The sequence below is a fragment of the Myotis nattereri genome (genome assembly GCF_964212035.1).
Source record: "Myotis nattereri genome assembly, chromosome: 11".
In the NCBI taxonomy this organism is placed as follows: Eukaryota; Metazoa; Chordata; class Mammalia; order Chiroptera; family Vespertilionidae; genus Myotis; species Myotis nattereri.
Window position 1 is genome coordinate 8,732,056 of NC_138086.1, and position 24,936 is coordinate 8,756,991.

The 24,936-nt window shown below is 36.9% G+C and overlaps 2 protein-coding genes across 3 annotated transcripts in view; one reads left to right on the forward strand and one right to left on the reverse strand.

Annotated features, from left to right (window-relative positions):
* FOXP2 (forkhead box P2) overlaps positions 1-24,936 on the forward strand; it is a 689,501-nt gene that overhangs the window by 444,504 nt on the left and 220,061 nt on the right. The window lies entirely within an intron of this gene.
* Positions 14,409-14,933, reverse strand: LOC308526828 (large ribosomal subunit protein uL22-like; the record flags this gene model as incomplete). The annotated part of the gene is made up of 1 exon (XM_081102060.1): positions 14,409-14,933. One exon carries the CDS (start codon positions 14,931-14,933, stop codon positions 14,409-14,411), a length of 525 nt encoding a protein of 174 aa, XP_080958186.1.

Here is a 24,936-nt window from a genome sequence, read left to right on the forward strand (position 1 = left end):
TTCCCCTGAGTTTCAGATGTATATATTCAGTGTCTATGAAACGTTTCATTAAGATACTCCCTAAGAGTTTTATGAACCCCAAACTGAATTCACTAAAACCTCTTCCTACCCACATCTTCTTTTCTCTTCCTAGATTCTTTAGCTCAGTTCATGGCAACAACATCCATTCAGCTAATCAAGCCAACATTTGTTCATTCTTTCATTCCATTCTATTTAGTAGTCATAAATACTGTCTTAATACTTACCTGTATCTGGAAGCATTTGCTATCATGCGAGTTGTGCATCACACAAGCACACTGTACCTAAGGGATTATAAATGTGGTTTATTAATGATTTTCAGGCACTGTTGGTAAAGTGTCTTGTTTTTATGAAGTCAGTATATTTTGATAGTTGTTTCTAAAGAGGGAAGTAAAGTGTCTCATGGAAGGAGTGCCTTTTGGACTTTGGACAAAATACCAAGTGGACAGGCTGTCACCCTCCCTTCTCCCCTCCCTTCCCACAACTTGCCATACATGTAGTTAAGGGACATCTCTTGATCAAATGGTTACCCTCAAAGTTAACTGCTTCTCTGTCCTCACTTCTGTTACCAGTTCCCTCTCCTGACCCACAATTCATTTCCCATACTGCTTTGGGGTGATTCATGTAAAAACAAATTCAATCCACTAGAATGTTGGATGAGGTTGGGGAAGGAGTGGGATGAGGGCTCAGGTAAAACAGTTGATAAGAATGGGGAGTGGGATGATGCTAGGTCACCAAGAGGCTTGAAGGTCATGCTATGAAGCCAGGCAAGGAGGTAAAATCTGCAGTTTTAAAACATTAACATTACACACTATGAAACAGCGAGAAAACCATAGGTTCTATTATTAGGCTGACTTTTGTTGAGGACTCAACTCTGGATACTTACCAGCTTTGTTATCTTGGGCATTTACCACAAAACTTTTGAAATTTAGCATTTTTATTTTTTAAATTGTTGGTAATGATTTTTATTTTCAAGAATTGTTGTGAGGTTAAAAAAAGAAAGTGTAAAAGTGGGTGCCTTGAGCCTAACACATTGCAGATTTTCAATGCACATTTTAAAACTTTTCTATTTAAATAGTCTACTTGTAGTAATTTTGATAAGGTATGATCATCCATATAATTATAATTGATTTTAAGGAAATTAACATGTTAAATTAAATATTAAAAAAGCATAAATTATATGTAGACTAACACCATTTTAAAAAAGGAATATTTATTTCTCTAAAACTTAACCATAACATTCTTTTGAAATTCTTCTCTACTTTTTAATATTGACAAATTGATTTATAGAAACTTAAATATTTACATAAAATATTTTCATAAAGTGATGTGAATCCGTAACTTTTAAATTTAAATACCTGGGTTAAAACCCCACAAAATCTTCATATTCTATATTATGTAAAAGGGCTTCATGAGTTTATAGTTACAAAAATATAAACAATTTATCCTCCTGAATAAAACAAAAACAAAGCTCCTATTATGAATATTATGCTTCTTCTCAATTTCTTTCTCATTGGGTCTTTTTTTTATAAAAGAAAGCTTCATTTATATAGAAGAGTCTTACTTTTTAAAAAACTGCTATAATATTCCTAAATAATGTATATACTTAAAAACTTCACTCAGCCCTTTTTATAAAGCATTAAATCAAATTATATTAAGAATATCTTCTCATTTCATATTATTGGAAAGATGACAATTTTACAAGGCAAGAAAATTTTGTTCTCCATTTCCAAATAGAATGAGGAACGTAAGTCAAGAAGCTCCCCAAAATAGAGAAAGTAATGACAATACTAAAAAGCATTTAAATCAGAGGAAAATAAGTCCAAAACAAAATTCAAGGTCATCTTTCCAAATTCAGTTGAATGGCAAAACAATCTAAAATGAAACACATAGTCAGCCTGTCCTTATCTGTGACATATGGCTTAAATAACTTGATACTGAGAAAGGGAATGTGCTGTTAATATAGTAATATAGGTATGGTTTTATATATAAAAATTAAAATTGAGCCTGGCTGGTGTTGCTCAGTGGTGAGCATTGGCCTATGAAGTAGGAGGTCAGGGTGCAATTTCTGAGGCCAGGGAACAAGCTGGGGTTTGAGCTCTACCTCCAGTAGTGGGTGTGCAGGAGGCAGCTGATCAATGATTCTCTGTCATCACTGATTTTTCTATCACTCTCTCTCCCTCTCCCTTCCTCTCTGAAATCAATATAGACAGCCTTGTTACTTGTATTTCAATACACTTTCTTTAACTACCATTGTAAGAATTTGCATAATCGTAAGTATGCCCTTGGGAGTATGTTACTCATGCAAATATCATCTGGCATGAATTGCCAGACAGGGGTGGGAGGGAGTCTGAGAACCACCCCTTGTCTAATTTTCAACTCAAGTTAAATTATTTAAAAGCCAATTATTATAGCAGTATTTTAAATCATATTACAAAGCGTTTCCAATTAGTTACAATTAACTGTGATCTTTTATCTTAAGTATTGTATTTATTTTCATTTTCAGAAAACTTCTGGTATTTTTCTAAATTGTTTGACTCTCCCAAAGGCTCAGACACACGACTTGACTTATATCTATTGCTTTCTAACTACGCCAAAGTTAATGCCTTAAAGCAACAATGAGTTATTTCTCATTCTGTGGGTTAGGAAAGGGGCAGGGGAGATATTGGCTAAGTGTCTCCTCTACTCCACCTGGCAATGGCTGGGGTCACTCATGGAGTTGGTTGGCTTCATCTGGAGATGGGGCTGGGCTTGAATTTCCAAGAAAACTTCAACCACTTATCCAACTTCTCAGGGCTCCTCTGAGGCCTCTTATCACTCACCCCCGACCCCCGTCCCCGCCCCATTGTCTCTCACTATTCCCCACCTGGCCAGAACTTGCACTCAACACTGAGACTGGCTACCCACAGAAATGGCAAAAAAAAAAAAAAAGCCAGTCCTCTTAAAGGCTACCTGGGAACTGGCTGGGTAACAATTCCAGCACTTTCTATTGGTCAAGAGAAGTCATTGAACGGAGAGAGAATAGACTCCATCTCGATTCAGGAGGAGCAGCTTGCACATGCAGGGAGAGGCAACACCACTGGGAGCCAACTTTGGCAACTAGCTGCCATCATATCCATGTGAATTAAAATAAAATAAAAAACTCTGAGTACAGTCTGCCAATTCCTCCTATTCTCATATTACAAATAAGTTAAATCAGCAAATCAGTCAAAAGCAGAAGTCATATTTCTTTTTAAAAAATGTTTTTATTGATTTCAGAGAGAGGAAGGGAGAGGGAGAGGCAGAAACATCAATGATGACAGAGCATCACCAATCAGCTGCCTCCTACATGCCCCACACTGGGTATAGAGCCTGCAAGCCAGGTGTATGCTCTGACCTAGAATTGAACCCTGACCTCCTGGTTCATAGGTTGATGCTCAATCACTGAGCCACACTAGCCAGGTGAGAAGTCATATTTTTTTACATTTTTTATGGAAATTATTCCTGTGAGTCTTACTGAACTCACATTATTTCCAATATTTTAATATTATTTTGGATTTCTGAGTAAGCTGTTTTCAAATTTTCACTCAGTTGTTCAAATTATAGTTACTGAAAAATGAGAGACAAATAACTGGCTAGGAGACTTCATTTCTATATTGTAAACAGCCATTCATGTCTTTAGAATAATTTTGCAGATAATTTCAAAGTATGTGTGTGGTTGTTGTTATGATTTGTCTCATTTTAATAGTTTAACAACGAGGATTGCGTGTGTTTATTCATTAAATGCTGATTGAGCTTCTGCATTGTGGCAAGCATTGTGTCAGGCTGGGGGCATCTGCTACGAATAAGGAAGAGTCCTAGCACTCAAGGAACTTATAAGGTTATTAAAAACGCTTGCTTATCTTAAGTGAGTTAGATTCCTTTGGTTACATTTATCTGTCTAATTAACCTCCATAAGCAACTACCTAAAAACTGGATGTTTTCTGGAGTTTACGGAACAATTTAAAGTGTGAATAATCCAGTAGTTAAGCTAACTGGACTATACTAGGAATTCCCAAGCTTCTGCGTGTTAAAGAAAATGCACATTTGCCTTGTTTCAGTTATTGATGGAAATGTGTTATTTGACATTTTAGAAAAACTGGGGTACCCAGGATATTGTGAAGAGGTAAGAATGTTGGCAGGGGTATATGTCACTGGGTTTTAGCTTTCCATATATAATTATGTAATCTTGGGAAAATCATATAATCTTTCTTGGCCTCAATGTCTTCACATTTTTTTGAGAATTTTGGACTAGATGATTTTCTTCTCTCCCCACCCCCGCCCTTTTCAAAAAATCTTTATTGTTGAAAGCGTTATATATGTTCCCTTTTTTCTCCCATTGACCCGTGGACTAGCTGATTTTCATATGCCATGAAAAACACCAGTTAAACTCTACCTCCTTCTTCTCTTCTTAGTTCTCTCAGAAATGAAAAGAAAGCAAATGATTTGTACATATGAAATAGCTTCAGTGGCATAAAATCTACTGAATCAGAGAGATAAGAAAATGGCTTTATTGTAGTTCAAGAATCTTGATGAGAGGAAAGAGTGCGGGAGGGGGAAAGTCCTTGGGGATTACTTTTTACCCTGGGGTTTTGATTTGTATTCCATTACCCCAACCCTCACCTCCCCTTCTTCCTTGAGTCTGTCTAAATAAGCGGCAGTTACTTATGAGAATGTGTTGTTGGATTTAACTTGTGTCAGAAGTGGGAAGAGGAAAAAGGGGATAGAAAAAAAAATTTTTCCCCTGACACTTTATTTTATTAAAGGTCTCATATACCTTTCTTCCATTACAAAGGTTCCCTACAAATGCTCAAGTATAATCAAGTAAATGGTGCTACTTGATAATTTCATCAGCCTGAATTTGCCTTAAGACACCAAAAAAAGTAGTTTTTTTCTTTCATTTACTTTGAATGTTTTAAACTCGATTTATCTGTTTTCATTGCATATTTTTATTTGGCCTCTGAGAACAATGGCTTTTGGTGGTCTGATCACAATAAGAGTTTGCTCTGTCGTATTCTTGAAACATTATACTTTTCCTTTTAATGTCTGAATCATGAACCACCCTTTATTCCTGACATATTTATTATTAAACTTTATTGCTAACCCTTATTTCTGACATATTTATTATTATATTTGGCCATTCTTGTGTCCTATTCTTTGTGTTACCTTTCTGAGGTGGAATCTTAGCTTCATTTCTGCATTTTTATTTCTTTGGCTGAGAATCAAAATTACTATTTGTCTATATGTGTTTACACCATGAATAAAATTCAAACTTTAGGCTATTTGCTTTACTGTGTTTGTATTATATCTTATGAGCTGCTTTTGTTTTATATCTAACTAGGTTAATTTTTGAACTCCAAAGCATTATCCTGTGACTTTGCCATTTTCCGTTTCCTGTCTCTCTCCCCTCCTTCCTTCTTTTCTTTCCTCATTCCTTCTTTCTTTCCTTTTCCCTTTCCTTTAAATTATTCAGCACTATTGCAAGTCTCTATGTTACATGTTTTTCCTCAATCTGTTTTATAAAGTCTTTTAACTTTCTCCCTCCATTTTATTAATATTATTTTAGCCAGTTTCCCTAACATTCCTCCCAGATCTATTAAAAACCATTTCCAGCTCAGAAAAAGTCACCAGCCACTCAGAGGTTATTGTGGCTTCTGTTTGTGCGTGTCAGGATCATCTAAGAGAACAAATCCTAGAAGACAGAAAAAGAATTAATGCTGGGACACCTATTTTCAGCACAATATCTTCTTTACGTTCTAGTTCTTGAGCTGATATCTTCCTTTTGAGTTGAAGTCAGACATCTACAAGCCAAGTTCATTACCATTGCTTTCTCAGTAACAGTAACTGATTGTCAAATACTACTAAAATGTATTACTTCAGTAGGCTTTGCAGTAAATATCTTGGAAATTTAGATTAATCATTATCACTGGATATTGTGATCTGAAACATTATAATCAGTTTACATTTATTGTCTTTTTAAAATCAATTGATGTGAGAATAAATCAATACATTCAATTATAACTTGCTAGTAGTTCATTCAAGATGTAATGTATATGCATTAATGTCAATATAAATACCTCTTAATTTCAGTGGCTAACATGTATATAAAAATTTCATAAGTGCCGAAACCGGTTTGGCTCAGTGGATAGAGCGTCGGCCTGCGGACTGAAGGGTCCCAGGTTTGATTCCGGTCAAGGGCATGTGCCTGGTTTGCGGGCACATCCCCAGTGGGAGATGTGCGGGAGGCAGCTGATCGATGTTTCTCTCTCATCAATATTTCTGACTATCTCTCTCCCTTCCTCTCTGTGAGAAAATCAATAAAATATGAAAAAAAATTCATAAGTGAAAACTCTATTTGAATAAAGCAATTAGATATCACATTTTGAGTATCTAGATCAATGTTTCAAATAAATCTTTTTGTGATGACGGAAATGGTCTATACCATGCTTCCCAGCACAATCGCCACATGTGGCTACGGAGCACTTTAAAGTGATCAGTGCCACCGAGGAACTGAATTTATAATATGTTTAACATTCAGGAACTTGCATTTAAATAGTCACATGTGGCTAGTGGCTACCATATTGGATCTAGAGCCTTTTAAAAATGTATTTCACTATAAGGGAGGCAACATTTAAATAGAAATGTATGAACTACTTATTATGCTCATTTTATTTGTACTCATTTCATTGAAAATTTTACTTTATATTTTTACGTGAACATGGAATGACCATACCAATCAGAATACTTAATGCAATCACTGCTGGTGACTCCCGGAGCTTGCCGAGGAGTTTATGGCTCTCCTACAGGCTGCCACACTCTGTGAACATGAAGTCTAAGTAAAAGTACAGTAGTCATGCTGCAAGTGTAGCTTCAATACAAATGTTCTTATGTTCAGAATAAGAAGCAGAACAAGGGAATTATAAATATGCTGCTTGAGACTTATGCATTTACTAAGACAAATAATTTTCCTAGCCTCTATTTTGACTGTGTGGCTGTATTTTTTTAGTCAAGAAGAATAATTTTTGGATTGAAAAGTACTAAATAAGCATCATTATAAAGGAATTAGAATATGCATTAAGGAAAGGATTGTGAAAAAGCAGCTCCTTGCTCCCCAACCAGCATGAACAAGTTTTATCTCTCTGTTAGCTGACAAAGTTTGGAAACAGTTTTTGAACTGCTGTCTAGACCTTAGTCAGTATGCAGAGTGGAAAGCCCAAAGAATAGTGCAGAGGCTGGATATATAGATCCTCACTTAAAGAGGGAGGGAGGAGAAGGAAAGAGAAAAAGAGGCAGAGAAAGATAGGTGAGTTCTCAAAGCTATAAAATTGTGACTAGAACGAATTACTGAAGAGATGGTTCATGAGTTCTAAAAAAGGGAGCAATCATCACTAGAGGAGCCAGGAGTCACAGAGAAAAACTCGTCCAACTAATAGCATTGACTTTTTTGACAAGAGAAAAAGAAGAATGTGTTCGATGGTTTATATCTAAAGCATTTGACAAGATTTCCCATAAAGGCCCAAATAAGACAAAAAAATAGGGAGTAGGTGACAATGCAGTTGGGTAGATTAATTAGTTGAACAGCCAGTGCCAAAGAATACTGATTAGCTGAAGGGTGGGCTCCTTTTGTGTGATAAAGAACTCTGTCATTAGCCTTGTGTTTTGTTTTGTTTGTTTGTTTGTTTGTTTTTCCTTCTCCCTGTTTGTATCAGTGGCTTTGATTAGTGGTGAACAACCTCTGTTCCTTAAAAGCCAATTGAAGAAAAATAAAAATAATCCTAGGCTGCAATATAAATGGAAACCTTTCCTTCTCTACCCACAAACAAAAATGCATATATACATCTCTTTTTTCCCATTTTGATTTCACCTGTCAATTGAATTGATTTCCTTTTAGTTTCTAGTGGTTTATGCTCATTTCTGCATTAACATGGTCTCATTATGGCCATCACAGTCTTGATTATATATGACCTTTCAACTGAGGTGCCTTCTTCTACTGAAATGTCTTAGTAAACCCATAAGCTGACTTCCTGGAAATAACTACTGTTAACATTTTTGACTATAACATTTTTTCTACAAAATTGGGACCACAATGCATATATTTCCTTTCAGATTAATTTTTTAAAAATATATTTTATTGATTTTTTTACAGAGAGGAAGGGAGAGGGGTAGAGAGTTAGAAACATTGATGAGAGCGAGACATTAATCAGCCACCTCCTGCACACTCCCTACTGGGAATGTGCCCACAACCAAGGTACATGCCCTTGACTGGAATTGAACCTGGGACCCTTGAGTCCGCAGGTCGACGCTCTATCCACTGAGCAAAACCAGCCAGGGCTCAGATTAATTTTTTTAAATCAAGATGTTATTACAGTAAAAGTTTTCCTTTTTACTGTGCATGTATATGAGTTTTGATAAACACATAAAGTCTTGTAATCACTACCACAATCACAAAGAGTTCTATCAGCCCCCCAAATTTCTCTGTTCCCTTTGTAGCCAGCCCCTTACCTGCCCCCAGTTCTGCATTGTTTAAAAACCTGTTCATTTTCTTCTATTCTCCTTGTCATGAGTGTTAGCTCCCATATGTGGCTTTTTAAAATAATCATCCTTTATGCCCAGGCCCTGATAGAATTATATATTACTTAAATTTTCTTTCTTTTTTTTAAATTTATTTTTTATATATTTTTATTAATTTCAGAGATGAAGGGAGAGAGATATAGAAACATTAATGATGAGAGAGAATCATTGATCAACTGCCTCCTGCACTCCACACACTGGGGATTGAGCCCACAACCTGGGCATGTGCCCTTGACTGGAACTGAACCTGTGACCCTTCAGTCTGCAGTCTGATGCTCTATCCACTGAGCCAAAACAGCTAGGGCTTTTAAATTTTCCTAATTAGTTTCTAAACTCCACAAGTTTTAATAGTTAACATATTAAAATTTAAGATAAATCTATTGCACAGCATATGGATATTCTCTTTAGAAATGAAGAGATTATAGTTGATTTATTTAAATCATCAAAATCACATGGCTCAGAACACAATTAATTCCTTTTTTTAAAAGAACTTTTTTATATAATTACATCAAGGATAGTAGAGTCACTAGTTCCATTCTAACCTCTTCTCACTACATTGGAGTTTCATGTCTAATTAACATGTTTTAAGAGGGATTTAGACAAATTGGAAGGCATTCATGGGACAGTGAGCAGGATGGAAAATAACCTGTTAGACTGGTTAGCCTATTTTTTTTTCTTTTTTATTCTAGGGATAAAATGGAGACTAATAAGGTCTAAGCCTCAAAGAAGTAGATTTGAGCTGAGTTCATAGGAGAATGTTTTAACTGAGCATTTCCAAGAGTGAGTTCTTTGCCACTTTTGGCCTTCCTGCACACCTTGAATATCCAGTTAATGGAGATTTGTGGAGCAGATTCAAATGGCACAATGATGGCTAGGTCTTTACAACCTTAGGTTAAAATTTTCATAGCAAAGTCTTGAGAACGATTAGTGTTTAGGGAGAGCAGGATTTTGTCACTTTATTGCCAACCCATCCCTCTGTCTTCCCTGTTCTTCATGCCTGAGTCCGGTAAGGACACCTGATGTCATGACAGTATTGGAAGAAGTAAGTACTTAGACTTTTCCATAGTCACTATTTTCTCTCCCATCTTTTATGACCTACTGCTGAGCCTGAGTAAGAACCATGCCTGACAGACTGACCCAGGAAATATTAGCTTTTGGAATCTCTAATCATACCTAAATCATATTTATTGCAACCCTCGTCTGGTTTAGGACCTAATTGCTAGTGTACCACTGGGACTCCTGCCCTCATCTCTAGGTCTCAGCTCACTTCATTTTTGAACCTTACTCTGATAACGTGATCCTCAGTGGTTCCCAAACCAAAATTCCTAAAATGTGGTCAATTTATGCAACTAGAATTCTGCTATAGACCTATTTCCTTCATTATCCCGGATGTTTGTCCACCCGGAAAACTCTTGGGCCATTGCTTGCCCTTGCCTCTAATTTTCATGACTGAATCTCTACCCCAGAGAATTCAGTCACCAGGAATCAGTCAGGTGAGTAACTTCAATATAGCTTTGGCCCAGCAGTATTCTAAGCACCAAATTTCTCTTTGCTCAAAAGTCTAAGCATCAATAACTTCCCAGATTTTCTGTAGCTATGCCTTCATACTTGTCAAGACCTTAAGCCACCTCAGCTTGGTTCTTCGGACCTCACCTGAACCATTATTGCTAATTCTCGGCAATCTTTAAAATTTCATATTTTGCCTTCCTAGCTAAAACTTTTACCATAGATCTTCCCTGGTGCCAGTTCTGATGTAGGAGATGGGTTTAGTAATGGGCCCTGCATTGGGTTTGTAAATTTAATGTATCACGGAAAAATCTTAAGATGGAACAGATATGTTGGAACTTCTTCAAAATGCCAGTGAGATTCTTACTTCTTTCCATAGTATAGAGATAGTTGCCAGATAATGAGTTACTGTAGGTTTCAGAAGTAATTCAACAAAAGCAATAAAGATATTTAACACGGATTGCATTGAGATTCTGGTTTAACATTTTCCTTTTGCTTTTCCCAAGTTCAAAACATCACAAGCAGCTCACTATTTTCCAAATAGGCAAGAAAACTTTCAAAATTGAGATTGCGATTCTAACACCTGTCTGCACTACAAGACATTTGAGATTGTTATTGCTAACGTTCAAAGCACAAAGTCTGAGTGGTGACTGTCTAGCATCAGCAAATAAGCTCGCCAGTCAGTTTATGGAGTTGACTTATTTGAAATTGGCAGGTGGTTTCTCTTTTCCATAGATTTCATTCTTCTTTTCCTGACAGTGCATGTGTTTGGTGACCTTCACTGTTTGTTTAGCTTCTGCATACATTCCTCAGGATTTGTTTTATGTGTGTGCGTGTTTTTTGTTTCTTATGTTTCTTGTTATGCTTGGCTACTACTTAGAAGGCGTAGGGGTGGTGGTCTGCTTTGGGTCGGCAGTCAAAACAAACGTGATACTCATTTTGAATATCTGGCTATGAGTTTACATATAAAACTATAGGCGCCATTTATATAAGTATGTTGCTTGAGTTGAGTTTGTTTTCGATTCTCCAGTTGTAGCTAAAGAAGTGCCAACAAATTCAAAAATTGCTTAAGAGTAAGGATCAGAAGTAATGTGAAGACTGGGGGATAAGCCACAAAGGGAATAATCAAACCTGAAGTAAGGGGAACAAAGTCAAAATATGGTTATTTTTTACAGAGAATTTGGAGATATCTTAACGGAAAGGGTTAAGGCTCTCACTTATAGCTTTCTCCTCCTCACCACCTTCCTTGCTGTTCACTTGCTGTGCTGTACAAATAGTAATCATGTTTCATGCCTCTCGACAGCATATGCTCAGGTATGAGGAGAATGGGAATAAGAAAAAAAAAAGAAATGGAAAAGTACAAGAAACAAAAGGGATTTGTAAACAAAAGATATTTGCTTGTTATTAACATCGCCATTACAAACATTAACAGTAAGGTATTAGAGAGCATTAACATTTAGAGTGGGTCTGTTTTGGAGAGCCTGGCGTGGGCCTTTCCACTCTTGGCTTTCAGAACACTGTCATCCCCCAGAGGTGTTCTTCATATACCCCTGGCTGTTTTTGTTCTGTCTCCTTAAATGGCTCCTCTTTTTATGCCCACTTACTAACTACTGCTTCTCCCCCAGGGCACTGCCTTCAGTGTACTATTCTGCAATGCAGGGCATATACACAGGTGACTTCATCTACCCTCAACATTTCAGCTGCCTTGTATACACCAGTTAATGACCTGAACTTTTCTAAGCTGTGATCTCTCCCCAAAGCTTCATTTTTATTTAATTATAGCTGTTTATGGGATATCTTCCCTAAGTGGTAGTAGGCAATTTACATGGACCACTTACAAAATTGAACATTTATCCTTCCCCTGCATTGTTTTTTTTTCTCTAAAATCCACTGAGTTAGAGAAACCCTAGGAGTCATCTTTGATTACTCAGTTACTCCAACGATTTCCCACACTGATCCAGGACAGTACCAAATTCTGGTATATAGGTGCCACCACTCCACTTGTTTGACAATTGTAGCAGTTTTGTAACTGGTCCCTCTGCTTCTATTACTGATCCTCTCAAATGTATGTATATATATATAAAATGAAGTTATGGTTAGTTTACTTCTTTGCTTAAGAAAACCTTCAGCTGTTCACTATTGCCTTCAGAATAAGATCCAAGCGATTTGACATGACATCCTATATTGCTCTTATGCCAAGTTACTCGCCCAGGCTCCCTGATGCAAAACTTCAAGCTCCCTGGTGCACAGCTTAATCTTGAGCAATCCTGTTTAATGTTTCCCATACCACACAGTGCTCTTTGCTATACAGTTCTTCTCTTTGATCATGTCACCTCCTACCTGGCATACATCCTCATTCTTTTCAAATCTCAAATATTCTCTCTTTCAGAAAGAATTCCAAACTATTCTTCCTAACAAATTTAGGTAGTGTTCCTGTTTGCTCCCACAAAAATGCTACCAATATATCTTATGCTATATTAAAGTTAACTTTTATATACCCGTCACCCTCAAACTACTGTTAACTTTTAAAAACTGGATTATTCCTCTTTCGGTTCTCATCAGTAAACATAGAATCTGAGGTGGAATAAATGCTCAACAAACATTTCACCTACTTAATATAAGATAACGTAGTAAATGAAGGCTAAATATTTGAAGATGGTCCTTTTTGATTTTGTATTTTGCACATCAGAGTTCTGAATAAAGCTGTTGTTCATCCCCAGTGTTCAGCGGGCCTCTACCAGGCACAGGAAAGGGCTGTTTTTCTTTGCAGCGCATCCCTTTGACACTGCAATTCCCTGTGATTGCGCTCTGCCTGTTGCGTTACCTGACCACAGACTTAAATATCCTGAATGTAAGGCTTAGAAAATCAGAGATGCTATGTCTTCCCTCTTCATGTTGCCTTGATAAATGGAAACTATATTGTGTGTGTGTGTGTGTGTGTGTGTGTGTACTTTGAAGCTATTAGTCAAGTTTTCAAAAGGGAAAAAGGTCACTATGACAGGATATGCTATGTCATATGCAGCATTCCACCAGAATACCTTAGGTTATAAGAGCAAAGCTGGTCATCTGAAACACAAGGAAGGAGAAGTGGCTTTAGAGCTTTCTGCGCTTTCTGCGCAGCTCACCCTATTTGCGACTCTGGTTGCCTCAGTGCTCACTGCTGCTGACCTTCACATGGTGGTAAATTCAGAAAGATATCTAAAAACTAAAGTTAAAACTTTATATATAATTGAGACGCATGGATAGGAAGCATCATGACTGGAATGCTTAAGCTCTATTTTTCTCATAAGATATTAAACTCAACTTAATTTTACAAATTGGCATGTTGTTGAAATCATGATAAAAAAGGAAACGTGTTTTGCTGATTAGGATGCATAAAGATTTCAAAAGTGTGTACCTGGAATAGATTCTCTTTCTTTCCTTTTTTATCCTGTAATATGTCAAAGGAAAAGATTTCAGATCTATAATAATTTTATGAAATATGAAGGGTATTAAAATAATGAAATGAAAGTCATTGTGATGTGATAGGTGTTATGGCCATTAGTTATCCCCGGTGCTTTGATTACTAAAACATGAAGCTATTCAAACTTTTTCTCTTTGGAAAGGAAATATTTCAAGTTTTGCTATTCTGATCATGCAACAGTTCAGATTATTCCCATTAGGGAGTATGAATTTACTGTAGGTAACCCTTAGCTTTGAGGAGTTTATAGTTAAAATGCAAAGAATTTCTACACAGTGTTGAACATAGGGACCATGTTATGAACTGCCTTACAAATGAAATACATTTTCAGTAGCTTTTTTAAATGTTAGAAACAAACAAACACAAAATTCTCTCTTGGCTCCATGTCTGGCCTCTGTCTCTTGATCTCACACTGCATTCCCCTCTGCTCTCTTAGCTCCCACCGGCCTTCCAGTTTATCTCTTGTCATTCTTTCTCGTATAAGCTCTTCTCTCTGCTTGGAATGTTTCCGTTCTGTCCCCCACAAACACGCTCCTAAATATACACAAGCACATACTAAAATAATTCCTGTCCATATTTCAAATTTTAACTAACGTATTCCTTCCTTTGGGAGCATTCCTTAACCCTAAACCAGATGAAGTTCCCGTGTAGTGATCCTTCATAGCACTTATCACTGTTTCTAATTATACCTTATTTATGGGGTGGTGTGGTTAATGGCTATCTTTGAGATCAGAGACTATTTTGTTTGCCCATTTTCTTTCCTTTCCTTTCTTTTTTTTTAAAATTAGATTTATTTTATGTTGCCTTTACTGCTGGGCCGTAAGTTTTTGTTTCTTCAGTTTCGTCTGGGATATCTTTTTCTCCTGTGCAGCCTTCTCTTCTGGTTTAGGAACAGTCTGCTCTTTTTCGGTAGGGTCATCTCATCATGGCAGGGAGAGCTCATGGATGGGTTAACCCCCCCATGAGCTCTGGACGTTCTACGTCGCATCTTTGGAGCTTTGTTCACCTGGATGTGCTCAATGACCAGAGAGTCTACAGCTAAACCCTTAAGGTCAGCATTACTCTCTGCATTTTTAAGAACATGCAGCAAAAACTCCGCACTCCTTTTGGGCCACTGACCCTGTGTCCAGTGCCACTGTTCTGCCTGGGCACCCCTACCAACCCCACCATTGTAAGGACGGAATGGCACACTGTGCTTCTTTAAAGCGACCTCCTTCAGATACGTGGTGGCTTTTGGAATATGCATACTCTTGATGGCCTGGGCAGTTTCACGAGTATTTTTAGAGTGAACACGAAGATTTGAGCCTCTGGATTTGCATGATTTTGTGGGGTTTTCTGGGTGTAGTGAATAGCGAACCATTTTCATAGGTCACCTCTGGCCACTTTGGGGAAGAGCTGCCCATTGTATTTTCAACCTGACTCAGTTCTGGGCACATAGTGGATGTGGGTTTCTTACTGGATGCCTAGATGAATGAATGAATGAATGAATGAATGAATCGTTGTTTGTTCTTTACACCACTACCAGAGATTTCTTGTTATTATATCAGTGCAGTTACGGCACTTTTCCTCTCATGCCTTCTTATGGTTTTTACAGCCTGTGGAATAGTTTTTCATGACATATAAGGCATTTTATTATCTTTCCCCAACATACAAATCCAACCAGACTTCACTCCACTCTATGTATGTCTCTCTCCCCTCCCCATGTTTGTCCTTCCTTTGAGGGGAGAAGTCATTATATTCTTGTTTTCCTTAAACTAGACCAAATGTTACTCTCCCTGTGCTCTTTTGTCATCCTGGAATGTCCTTCTATTTCATTTTTTAAATTATCAAAACCAATTTTTTAAAGGTTTAGCTTAGATATGATTTATTCTTTGAAACTCTTCCTTATCCCCTGCCCATCCTGTTTAATTTTTTAAAAATTAAATATTACGTATATGCATAACCCAACCTGTTCAAATTAACCACTTATTCTCTTGCATTTTAATGTTTGTACTTGTTATAACACTTTATTCTCTTCTGCCTTGTCTGTCTACCCCAATAGAACATTGTGATATGTTCAGCAATATATTCCCACAATTTCCAATACAGTATAGAATATGGCACTTTAGCCGATACAAATTAATAAATCCTTTAAAATCTTTTTCTCATTTAGCATTAAAAAGACTGACTTAGCCGTTGACTGACTTCCGGTGATGAGAGGTGTTGTATTTAGAGAATAGTGAATTTGTGCTTCTTTTATGTCCACAATCAACCCCCACACCCCAATTGATCTGTGCTTGGGTCTCATTTCCCACTACAACATTACACTCTGCCTCACCTAACCAAACAAATACCTTGATATCCCTGTGTCATTTTGCTTCTAAGTCCTGATTATACTTCTTTACTCTTGTACTTTTCTATTTATAAAAGAATCTCACTCATATATATTTTAAGATGCTTGTCATTATATCCCTTACTAGAATTTATAACTTCTATTATAATCCTACAAAAATTGCTAGCTCCTTTCCTTCAAATGTATTTCATTCTATTTTGTAGACTAGTTTCTTATATGCCAAAGCCATATGCTGCTCTAGTGGTGAACAGGTTTGCTTATTTACGCACTACCCAGCAACTAGCCTAGCATTTGGGATATAAGTTGCTGAAAGAGTTAATGGGTATCCAGGCTTCTAGAGACCTGTGGTTTGGCTTCTTTATTTTATTTTGCTATTTTTATTTGATTTAGAAAGTTTTCCTTTTCAATTTTTATTTTGTAATTAAATCTATAGGGATGACATTGGTTAAAAAGATTATATGGTTTTCTAATGTGCATTTCTATGATCCATGATCTGCATATTGTATATTTTGCCAGCCATCCAAAGCCAAATAATCTTCCATCATCATATATTTGACCACTTTTACTATACCCTACCACCCTTTTTGCTGGTAACCACCAAACATACTATTGTTTGTGTGTACGAGTTTTTGTTTGTTTTACTTGTGTATTCATTTATTACTTTTAGTTTTATATCTCACCTATAATTGAAATCATATGATTCCTAACTTTTTTCCTGACTGACACTTGGCTTAGCATGGTATTCTCAAAGCCCATCCATGTTATTGCAAATGGCAGTATTTCATCTTTTCTCATGGCTGACTAGTATTCTGTTGTTTATATGTACCACATCTTCCTTATCAAATCATCTATTGAAGGACACTTCAGTTGTTTTTATGTCTTGGCCACCTTGAATAATGCTGCAATGCAAACAGGGGTGTATATGTTTTTGCAAATAATTTTTTTTTCAAATTTTTATATACCCAGAAAAGGGGTTTCTGGATCATATGGTAATTTTGTTATTAATTTTTTGAGGAGCCTCCATACTGTTTTCATAGTGGCTTCTTTATATGACGTGTATAGACCGGATATATCAAGTCCCTGGAACTGTTAAAACTGAAAAAGTAAAATAACCCAACAAAAAAGTTATGTGTCTCCAATAACTTAGTAAATAACTTTATATGGAGTATTTAAATATAAGGTAAATTTGTAAAAAAGTGAATTGTTTCTACCTTGTTTTATAAACTATATAAAATGGGAGTTTGAAATGGTGCTACTTTGCCATTCATACTAGAGGCCCAGTGCATGAATTCGTGCTCAATGAAAGGAAATTAATTAGAAGAAATATTTTAGAAGCCAAGGATGGACCATGGGAGGTTGGCTCCAGGACGTGTCCGGCCCGTCTCACCCAGCTGATCGGCGTCCATCAGGGACATCTCGCCCAGTCCCCATTGGAGCTGATCAGGGCTGGCCAGCTGGGGAGGGACTGTGGGAGGTTGGCCAGCCGGGGAAGGACCACAGGAGGGTTCCAGGGCGTGTTGGCACTTCTCGTCCAGACCCGATCAGCAAAACCCCAGCAGTAAACTAACCTACAGGTCAGAGCATCTGCCCCCTGGTGGTCAGTGCATTACATAGGGACTGGTTGAGCAGTCAGACTCTTAACATATTAGGCATATATATATATATATAGACTAGAGGCCCGGTGCACGAAATTCGTGCCCTGAGGGAGGGTGTCCCTCAGCCCAGCTTGCACCCTCTCCAATCTGGGACCCCTCGGGGGATGTCTGACTACCAGTTTAGGCCTGATCCCACAGGACCAGGCAGTCAGACATCCCTCTCATAATCTGGGGCTGCTGGCTCCCAACCTCTTGCCTGCCTGATTGCCCCTAACTGCTTCTGCCTGCCACCTTGATCACCCCCTAACCACTCCCCTGCCAGCCTGATTGACACCTAACTGCTCCCCTGCCGGTCCAGTCGCCCACAACTGCCCTACCCTGCCAGCCCAATCGCCCCCAACTGCCCTCACCTGCTGGCCCAGTCACCCCTAACTGCCTTCCCCTGCCAGACTGGTTGCCCCTAACTGCCTTCCTCTGCAAGCCTGATCCCCTTCAACTGCCCTCCCCTGCGGGCCTGATCCCCCCTAACTTCACTCCCTCCCCTGCAGGCCTGGTCACCTCTAACTGTCCTCCCCTGCAGGCGTGGTACCACCCAATTGCCCTCCCCTGCCAGCACAGTTGCCCCCAACTTCCCTCCCCTTCCAGCCTGGTCACCCCTAACTTCCCTCCCCTGCTGGCCAGATTGCCCACAACTGTCCTCCCCTGCTGGCCATCTTGTGGCAGCCATCTGTGACCACATTGGGGTGGCCGTCTTTTGACCACATGAGGGCGGCCATCTTGTGTAAGGGTGTGATGGTCAATTTGCATATTACCTCTTTATTATATAGGATACTTGGACTTAAAATCTAGTTCTTATTAAATTTTAATTTTTCTAATTCTCTAAGTTCTAATGTTTTTTCTAAATTGCAAATGGTTCTGAGTTACCAACAAAATGTATTTCTGTGTGTGTAGAGGGAAAGAAGTCATGTAAATCTCCACAGGGATTCTCAACATTTGGTAATAGAAAAGTGGAAGAAAATAGAGAGGTAAATATAAAACACTCATTACTCTCCATGCCAGGAATTTTACTTGGTGATTTATATTTGTATTATATTTAATCTTCATATCAACCTTGGAAAACTGAATCTTGGATTGATTAAAACACTAGCTCTCTAGTCCTGGCTGGGTAGCTCAGTTGGTTAGGGCATTGTGCTGGTACACCAAGGGTGTGAGTTGGATACCGATTCAGGGCACCTACAAGAATCATCATAATGAATGCATAAATAAGTGAAACAACAAATCAGTGTTTCCCTCCCTCCCTCCCTCCCTCCCTCCCTTCCTCCCTCCCTCCCTCCCTCCTTCTTTCTTTCCTTCCTTTCTTTCTAAAAAAAAACAAACAAAAAACCACAAAAAAAACCCCCACAGTAGCTCTCTAAGTTGTATGTACAGTTAATAAATGTAAAGCAGTAATTCTAACCTAATACAGAATCTGAAAAGATTTCTACTTAGGTTCTGACTGGATGGACATCAGTTTGCAAAAATAAATATCATGCCTGCCCTTAGATGCAGTAGCTTAAATATAGCTCCCATTACATGATATAAGCACAGGACAGATTCACTGCCAAAACCTTGGTGCCAGAGAAGAGGCAAGGAGGCAGACACAGAAGACTTCCCTGGAAGCGGCCCTGACCTGAGCTGTAGAGGCCACAGTGGGAAGGCATCAACAGTCTACTTATTAAGAGCTATTGCATTCTAACTTACTGTACAAAACTAGACTATGGTAGACTCAAAAGTCTAGTTAGGAGTTTAGTTAAACTTGAATTCTTCTAGAATGAAAGATAGGCCCCAGCATTAAAAAGACTCTTGTAAAGAAATACCTCTTATCTGTACCCAACTTGAAGCAGACAGTTTTATCTCTTTCCTCCTTTAATCACTTGCCAAAAAAGGGAGACCTCGTTGCATGTACTGAAATGACTTCAACCACAAGAACCACCACACGGTAGCATTTGGGATTAACATAGCAGATGCTGCCAAGGCTTACTCCTCACAGATCTGACACCATCTCAGCCACAACTGTAGGTTTAAGACAAAAATACCTCTCAGAGCTCACAATTTTACTTCATAGAAGCTTATAAGAGTAACTGCGCTTGATTAAACACCAAAAGTAAAAAAAAATATATATATATAAATTCGGCCCTTGGCTATCTTTTCCCTGAAGCCACATGCATAGCCCTGTCTGCATCATTGCCAGGCTGGCAGAGTTCTGCTTGATGAGTTATAGACCCCTTCCTTATATTTTCACAATCCTTTTAAAAAGTAAACTTCTCTGTTTTTCATGCTTAAAAACATAAGGTAGATGTTTTCTGATTTAGAGATTGAGTGCTAGCATATGTGACACCTAATGGTAGCACTGTACAATACATGCTGTACATATGATGAATTCCATAGTATCAGAACAGCAAATCCAATGTGTTGATTACCAATTCATTTAAAGTCCAAATAATATAATAGGGTTCTCAGAAATACTTGTAAAATAGTCAAATATACACCATTTGTGTCTACTCTCTTACTTTAGCTAATTATACTGTCACATGTAACTAATGCGAATATTAATTGAAAGGCTAGATGCTTCAACAAAATGAATAAAAAAGGAAAACTTTTCTATGGCTTAATATTAGACTAATATAGATTCGCTATATGTGTAGCATAAAGAAGCTCTGCTACTCACAAAGTTATTCTCCTCATTGTAAACCAGTTAAATCAGATTCTGATTTATTTTTCATTTTATTTTTTTCTTAAATCTTTAGTATTGAAAGTATTATATATATATTCCCTTTTTTTCCTCCCATTGATCCCTTATAACCCAACCCTGCCCCTCCACCACCCTATTGTCTGTGTCCATGGGTTTTGCATATAAGCATACAAGTTCTTTGGTTGATCTCTTCCCACCCACCCACCTACCCTGTCTTCCCTCTGAGATTCCACCATCTGTACCATGATTCTATGTCTCTGGATCTATTTTGTTCATCAGTTTATTTTGTTCATTAGATTCCACATATGAGTGAGATCATGTGATACCTATTTCTGCCTGGCTTATTTCCTTAGCGTAATCCTCTCCAGGTTCCTCCATGCTGTCTCAAAGAGATCCTTTTTTTATAGCTGCATAGTATTCCATGGTGAAAATGTACCAAAGCTTTTTTATCCACTCACCTACTGAGGGGCACTTGGGCTGTTTCCAGATCTTAGCTACTGAAAATTGTGCTGCTATGAACATAGGGGTGCATACATTCTTTCTGATTGGTGTTTCAGGTTTCTTAGGATATATTCCTAGAAGTGGGATCACTGGGTCAAATGGCAGTTTCATATTTAATTTTTTTGAGGAAACGCCATACTATTTGGCTGCACGGTTCTGCATTCTAACAGCAGTGTACTAGTGTTTCCTTTTCTCTACATCCTTAACAGCACTTGCCATTTGTTGATTTGTTGATAGTAGCCTTCTGACAGGTGTGAGTTGATACCTCTGTCATTTTAATTTGCATGTCTCTGATGATATGTGTCTTTGAGCATTTTTTCTCATGTCTCTTGGCCATCTTTATGTCTGCTTTGGAGAAGTGTCTATTTGGGTTCTTTGCACATTTTTTAATTGGATTATTTGTCTTCCTTTTGTTAAGTTGTGTGAATTCCTTATATATTTTCTATGTTAACTCTTTATCAGAGGCATCATTGCCAATATTTTCTCCCATACAGTGGGCTCCCTTTTCATTTTGTTGGTGGTTTCTTTTGCTGTGCAGAAGCTTTGTATTTTGATGTAGTCCCATTTGTTTATTTTCTACTTTGTTTCCCTTTCCTGAGGAGATGTACCAGCAAACATATTGTTATGAGAGATGTCTGAGATTTACTGCCTATAGTTTCTATTTAAGTCTTTTATCCATTTTGAGTTTATTTTGTGTACGGTGTAAATTGGTGGTCTAGTCTCATTTTTTTGCATGTATCTGTCCCATTTCCCAACACTATTTATTGAAAAGACTGTCTTGACTCCATTGTATACTCTTGTATCCTTTGTCAATTATTAATTGAATATAATGGCATAGGTCAGTTTCTGGGGTCTCTGTTCTGTTCCATTGATCTATATGTCTGTTCTTGTGCCAGTATCAGGCTGTTTTGAGTACAATGGCTTTGTAATATAACTTGATACCTGCTATTGTGATTCCTCCAACTTTGTTCTTCTTTCTCAAGATTGCTGCAGCTATTCAGGGTCTTTTTTGGTTCCATATAAATTTTTGGAGTATTTGTTCTAGATCTGTGAAATATGCCATTGGTAATTTAATAGGGATTGTATTGAATCTATAGATTGCTTTGGGTAGTATGGATAGTTCAATGATGTTAATTCTACAAATCCATGAACACATTATATTCTTCCAGTTTTTTATATCTTCTTTTAAATCTTTTCCCAACATCCTATAGTTTTCTGAGTACAAGTCTTTTACCTCCTTGGTTAAGTTTATTCCTAGGTATATTATTATTTTTTGTTGCTGTGGTAAATGGGATTTATTTTTTATTTCTCTTTCTGAGAATTCATTATTGGTGTATAAAAATTCCATCAATTTCTGAGTGTTAATTTTGTATCCTGCTACATTGCCAAATTTCTTTATTAAATCTAGTCGAATTTTGGTGGAGTTTTTAGGTTTTCTGTGTACAATATCATGTCATCTGTGAATAATGAGAGGTTTTTTCCTCCTTTCCTATTTGGATGATTTTTATTTCTTCCTCTTGTCTTATTGCTGTGGCCAGGATTTCCAGTAATTTGTTGAATAAGATCTGTGAAAGCAGACATACCTGTCTTGTTCCTATTCTTAGGGGAGATGGTTTTAGTTTTTACCCATTGAGTATGATGTTGGCTGTAGGTTTGTCATATACGGTCTTTATTATGTTGAGGCATGATCCTTCTATTCCCACTTTACTGAGAGTTTTTGTCAAAATTAGGTGTTGGATTATGTCGAATGCTTTTTCTGCCTCTATTGATATGATCATGTAATTTTTGTCTTTCAGTTTATTTATGTGATGTATAAAGTTTATTGATTTACAAATATCATCCCTGGCATAAATCCCACTTGATCATGGTGTATGATCTTTGTTGTTGTTGTTGTTCTTTTCAATGTACTGCTGGATCTGATTTACTAATATTACAAGCCCATCTCAAGAAACAAGAAAAATTAATAATTAGCTACTTAACCCTACAACTCAAAGAATTAGAATGAGAACAAGAAAAACCAAGAATAAGTAGAAGGAAGGAAATTATAAGGATTAGAGCAGAAATAAATGACAGAAACTGAAACAACAACACGAAAGATAAATGAAAGCAAGAGCTGGTTCTTTGAAAAGATAAATAAAATTGATAAACCTTTAGCCAGACTCATCAAAAAACAAAGAGGACCCAAATAATTAAAATCAGAAAGGAAGGCAGTGAAGTAACAACTGACATCACAGAAATACAAAGGATTGTATGAAAATACAATGAGCAACTATATGCCAACAAGCTGGACAATGTAGATGAAAATGCAATTTTCCAAAACTGAATTAGGAAGACTCAGAAAACCTGAATAGGCCAATAACAATTGAGGAAATTGAAGCAGTAATGAAAAAAACTCTCAGCAATCAAAATCCCTGGTCTAGACAGCTTCACAGAGTTGTTTTACCAAACACTCAAAGAAGAACTAACACCTGTTTTGTTTTAAGTAAAGCAAAGCTTCCACTTTAAATCCAATTGAAAATCAATAAAATAGCAGATGATCAGTAACAATATATAAGATTTAGTGGTTTTTGTTTAGGGAGTTTTTACCAAAGGATTTGCTGTAAACCATTATGAACCTCACTGCTCACAAAACCTTAAAATTAAAATTTTAGGTAGTTTTCCGATCTGTGCAGTTATTCAGCAACAACATTCTCTTGGCTATTTTGACCTAATTTTTTCCACAAAATGCCATTGCTAGAGCCTCCTCATCCATCAGTCTCATATACACTGGTATTTCTCCCAAACCGGTATCTTTTGGTTTTCTGGAGTTCTGTTTCCCACGATTTTATTTTTGAATTGTTTTCTAGGCATTGGTGAGGTGACAGGTTCTTACTCAAGAGAGAATTATGACAAGCTTGAAAATACAACTTTTAGAAGCAGCAGAGATACGGGAAATGAGTCATTCTTGGAACTAGCTCAACAAAATAGTCTGAAAGCTATGTTTATCTCTATATATCTAAGGCAGGACTTTCAGACCACAATACAACACGCATGCATCCATCCTCCATCCATTTATTCATTCACATATCTATTCATTATGTACTAATACAGCACTAGAAGTCAATGTTCAAGCCATATGTGTCACAACATATACTTATTTTTAAAACAATAAAACAGTGTTTTTTAAAAAACAAAACATTGAAACAATATATTTTAAGGTCACCCATAATTCTCCACTACCAAAATGTACACAAATGTTTTTATTATTTGTCCATTTATATTGGTACACTTTGCAGTTTAAAGGTCACATTTTTCAATTTCACAGTTCTATTAAATTATATTTCAATTATATTCTTATAATTTCACATTCTTTAATCTGTAAGTTTTAATTCTAATGCTTTGAATAGTTCATAACAATTTTAGGGCCAAGTTTTAAGTCAGTTTTTATTTGAAAACATTCAAGGCTACATAAAAATAAAAGAATGAAAACTTTAGAAATATCATGCTCTGACCCTTTGTGAGTCTCTATTGTAGTCAGTAAATAGAAAGACTGGATCTTATGATACGGCGTTGAGCATGGCCATAAAAGAAATTCAATGAACTAGTGGATCTTTAGCATTACCCTAAGGAATTTGAAGAAAGATACCTGTCTTGGTACTTTAAAAGTTAGACATTTTCAGAATATTTAAAAGTAATTTAGAGATAAACATGACTGCTTAAGGTAGTGAGAATATTTTCTAATTAATATTTAAAACATCATTTTAGATATTGGAACACTATTCAGAAGAAGAGATTGAGCGGAGAAAGAGATCTTAAATTACCATTGGAAAAATCAATTTAGAAGCATCAATTCTAAACGAACTTAAAGATTTCTAATTAAATCCTCTAATTTTTAAATGAGAAAAATGGAGGCCCAGAAAAATTTAAAAGAGATGGCTCAAGCACATATCTTCATTGTGATTAAAAATATACAAAGAAAATTTGAATCAAAACTTGTTAACAACTTAGAAATAGAAACTAGGTCGTAACTAGTTCTGTTCCAGGACTGTTGAGTAAATTAGTTATTTTTGTTTATTTTTCATCATATGCCAGATTCTTGCTCAGCATTTAACATTTTTTATTCCTAATAATAAAGAGCTATAGATTTTTATTTAGTTATTACTCTCAGTACTTCAAGACAAATACATTTTTAAAAGACTATAACTGTACTTTATTATATAATTTG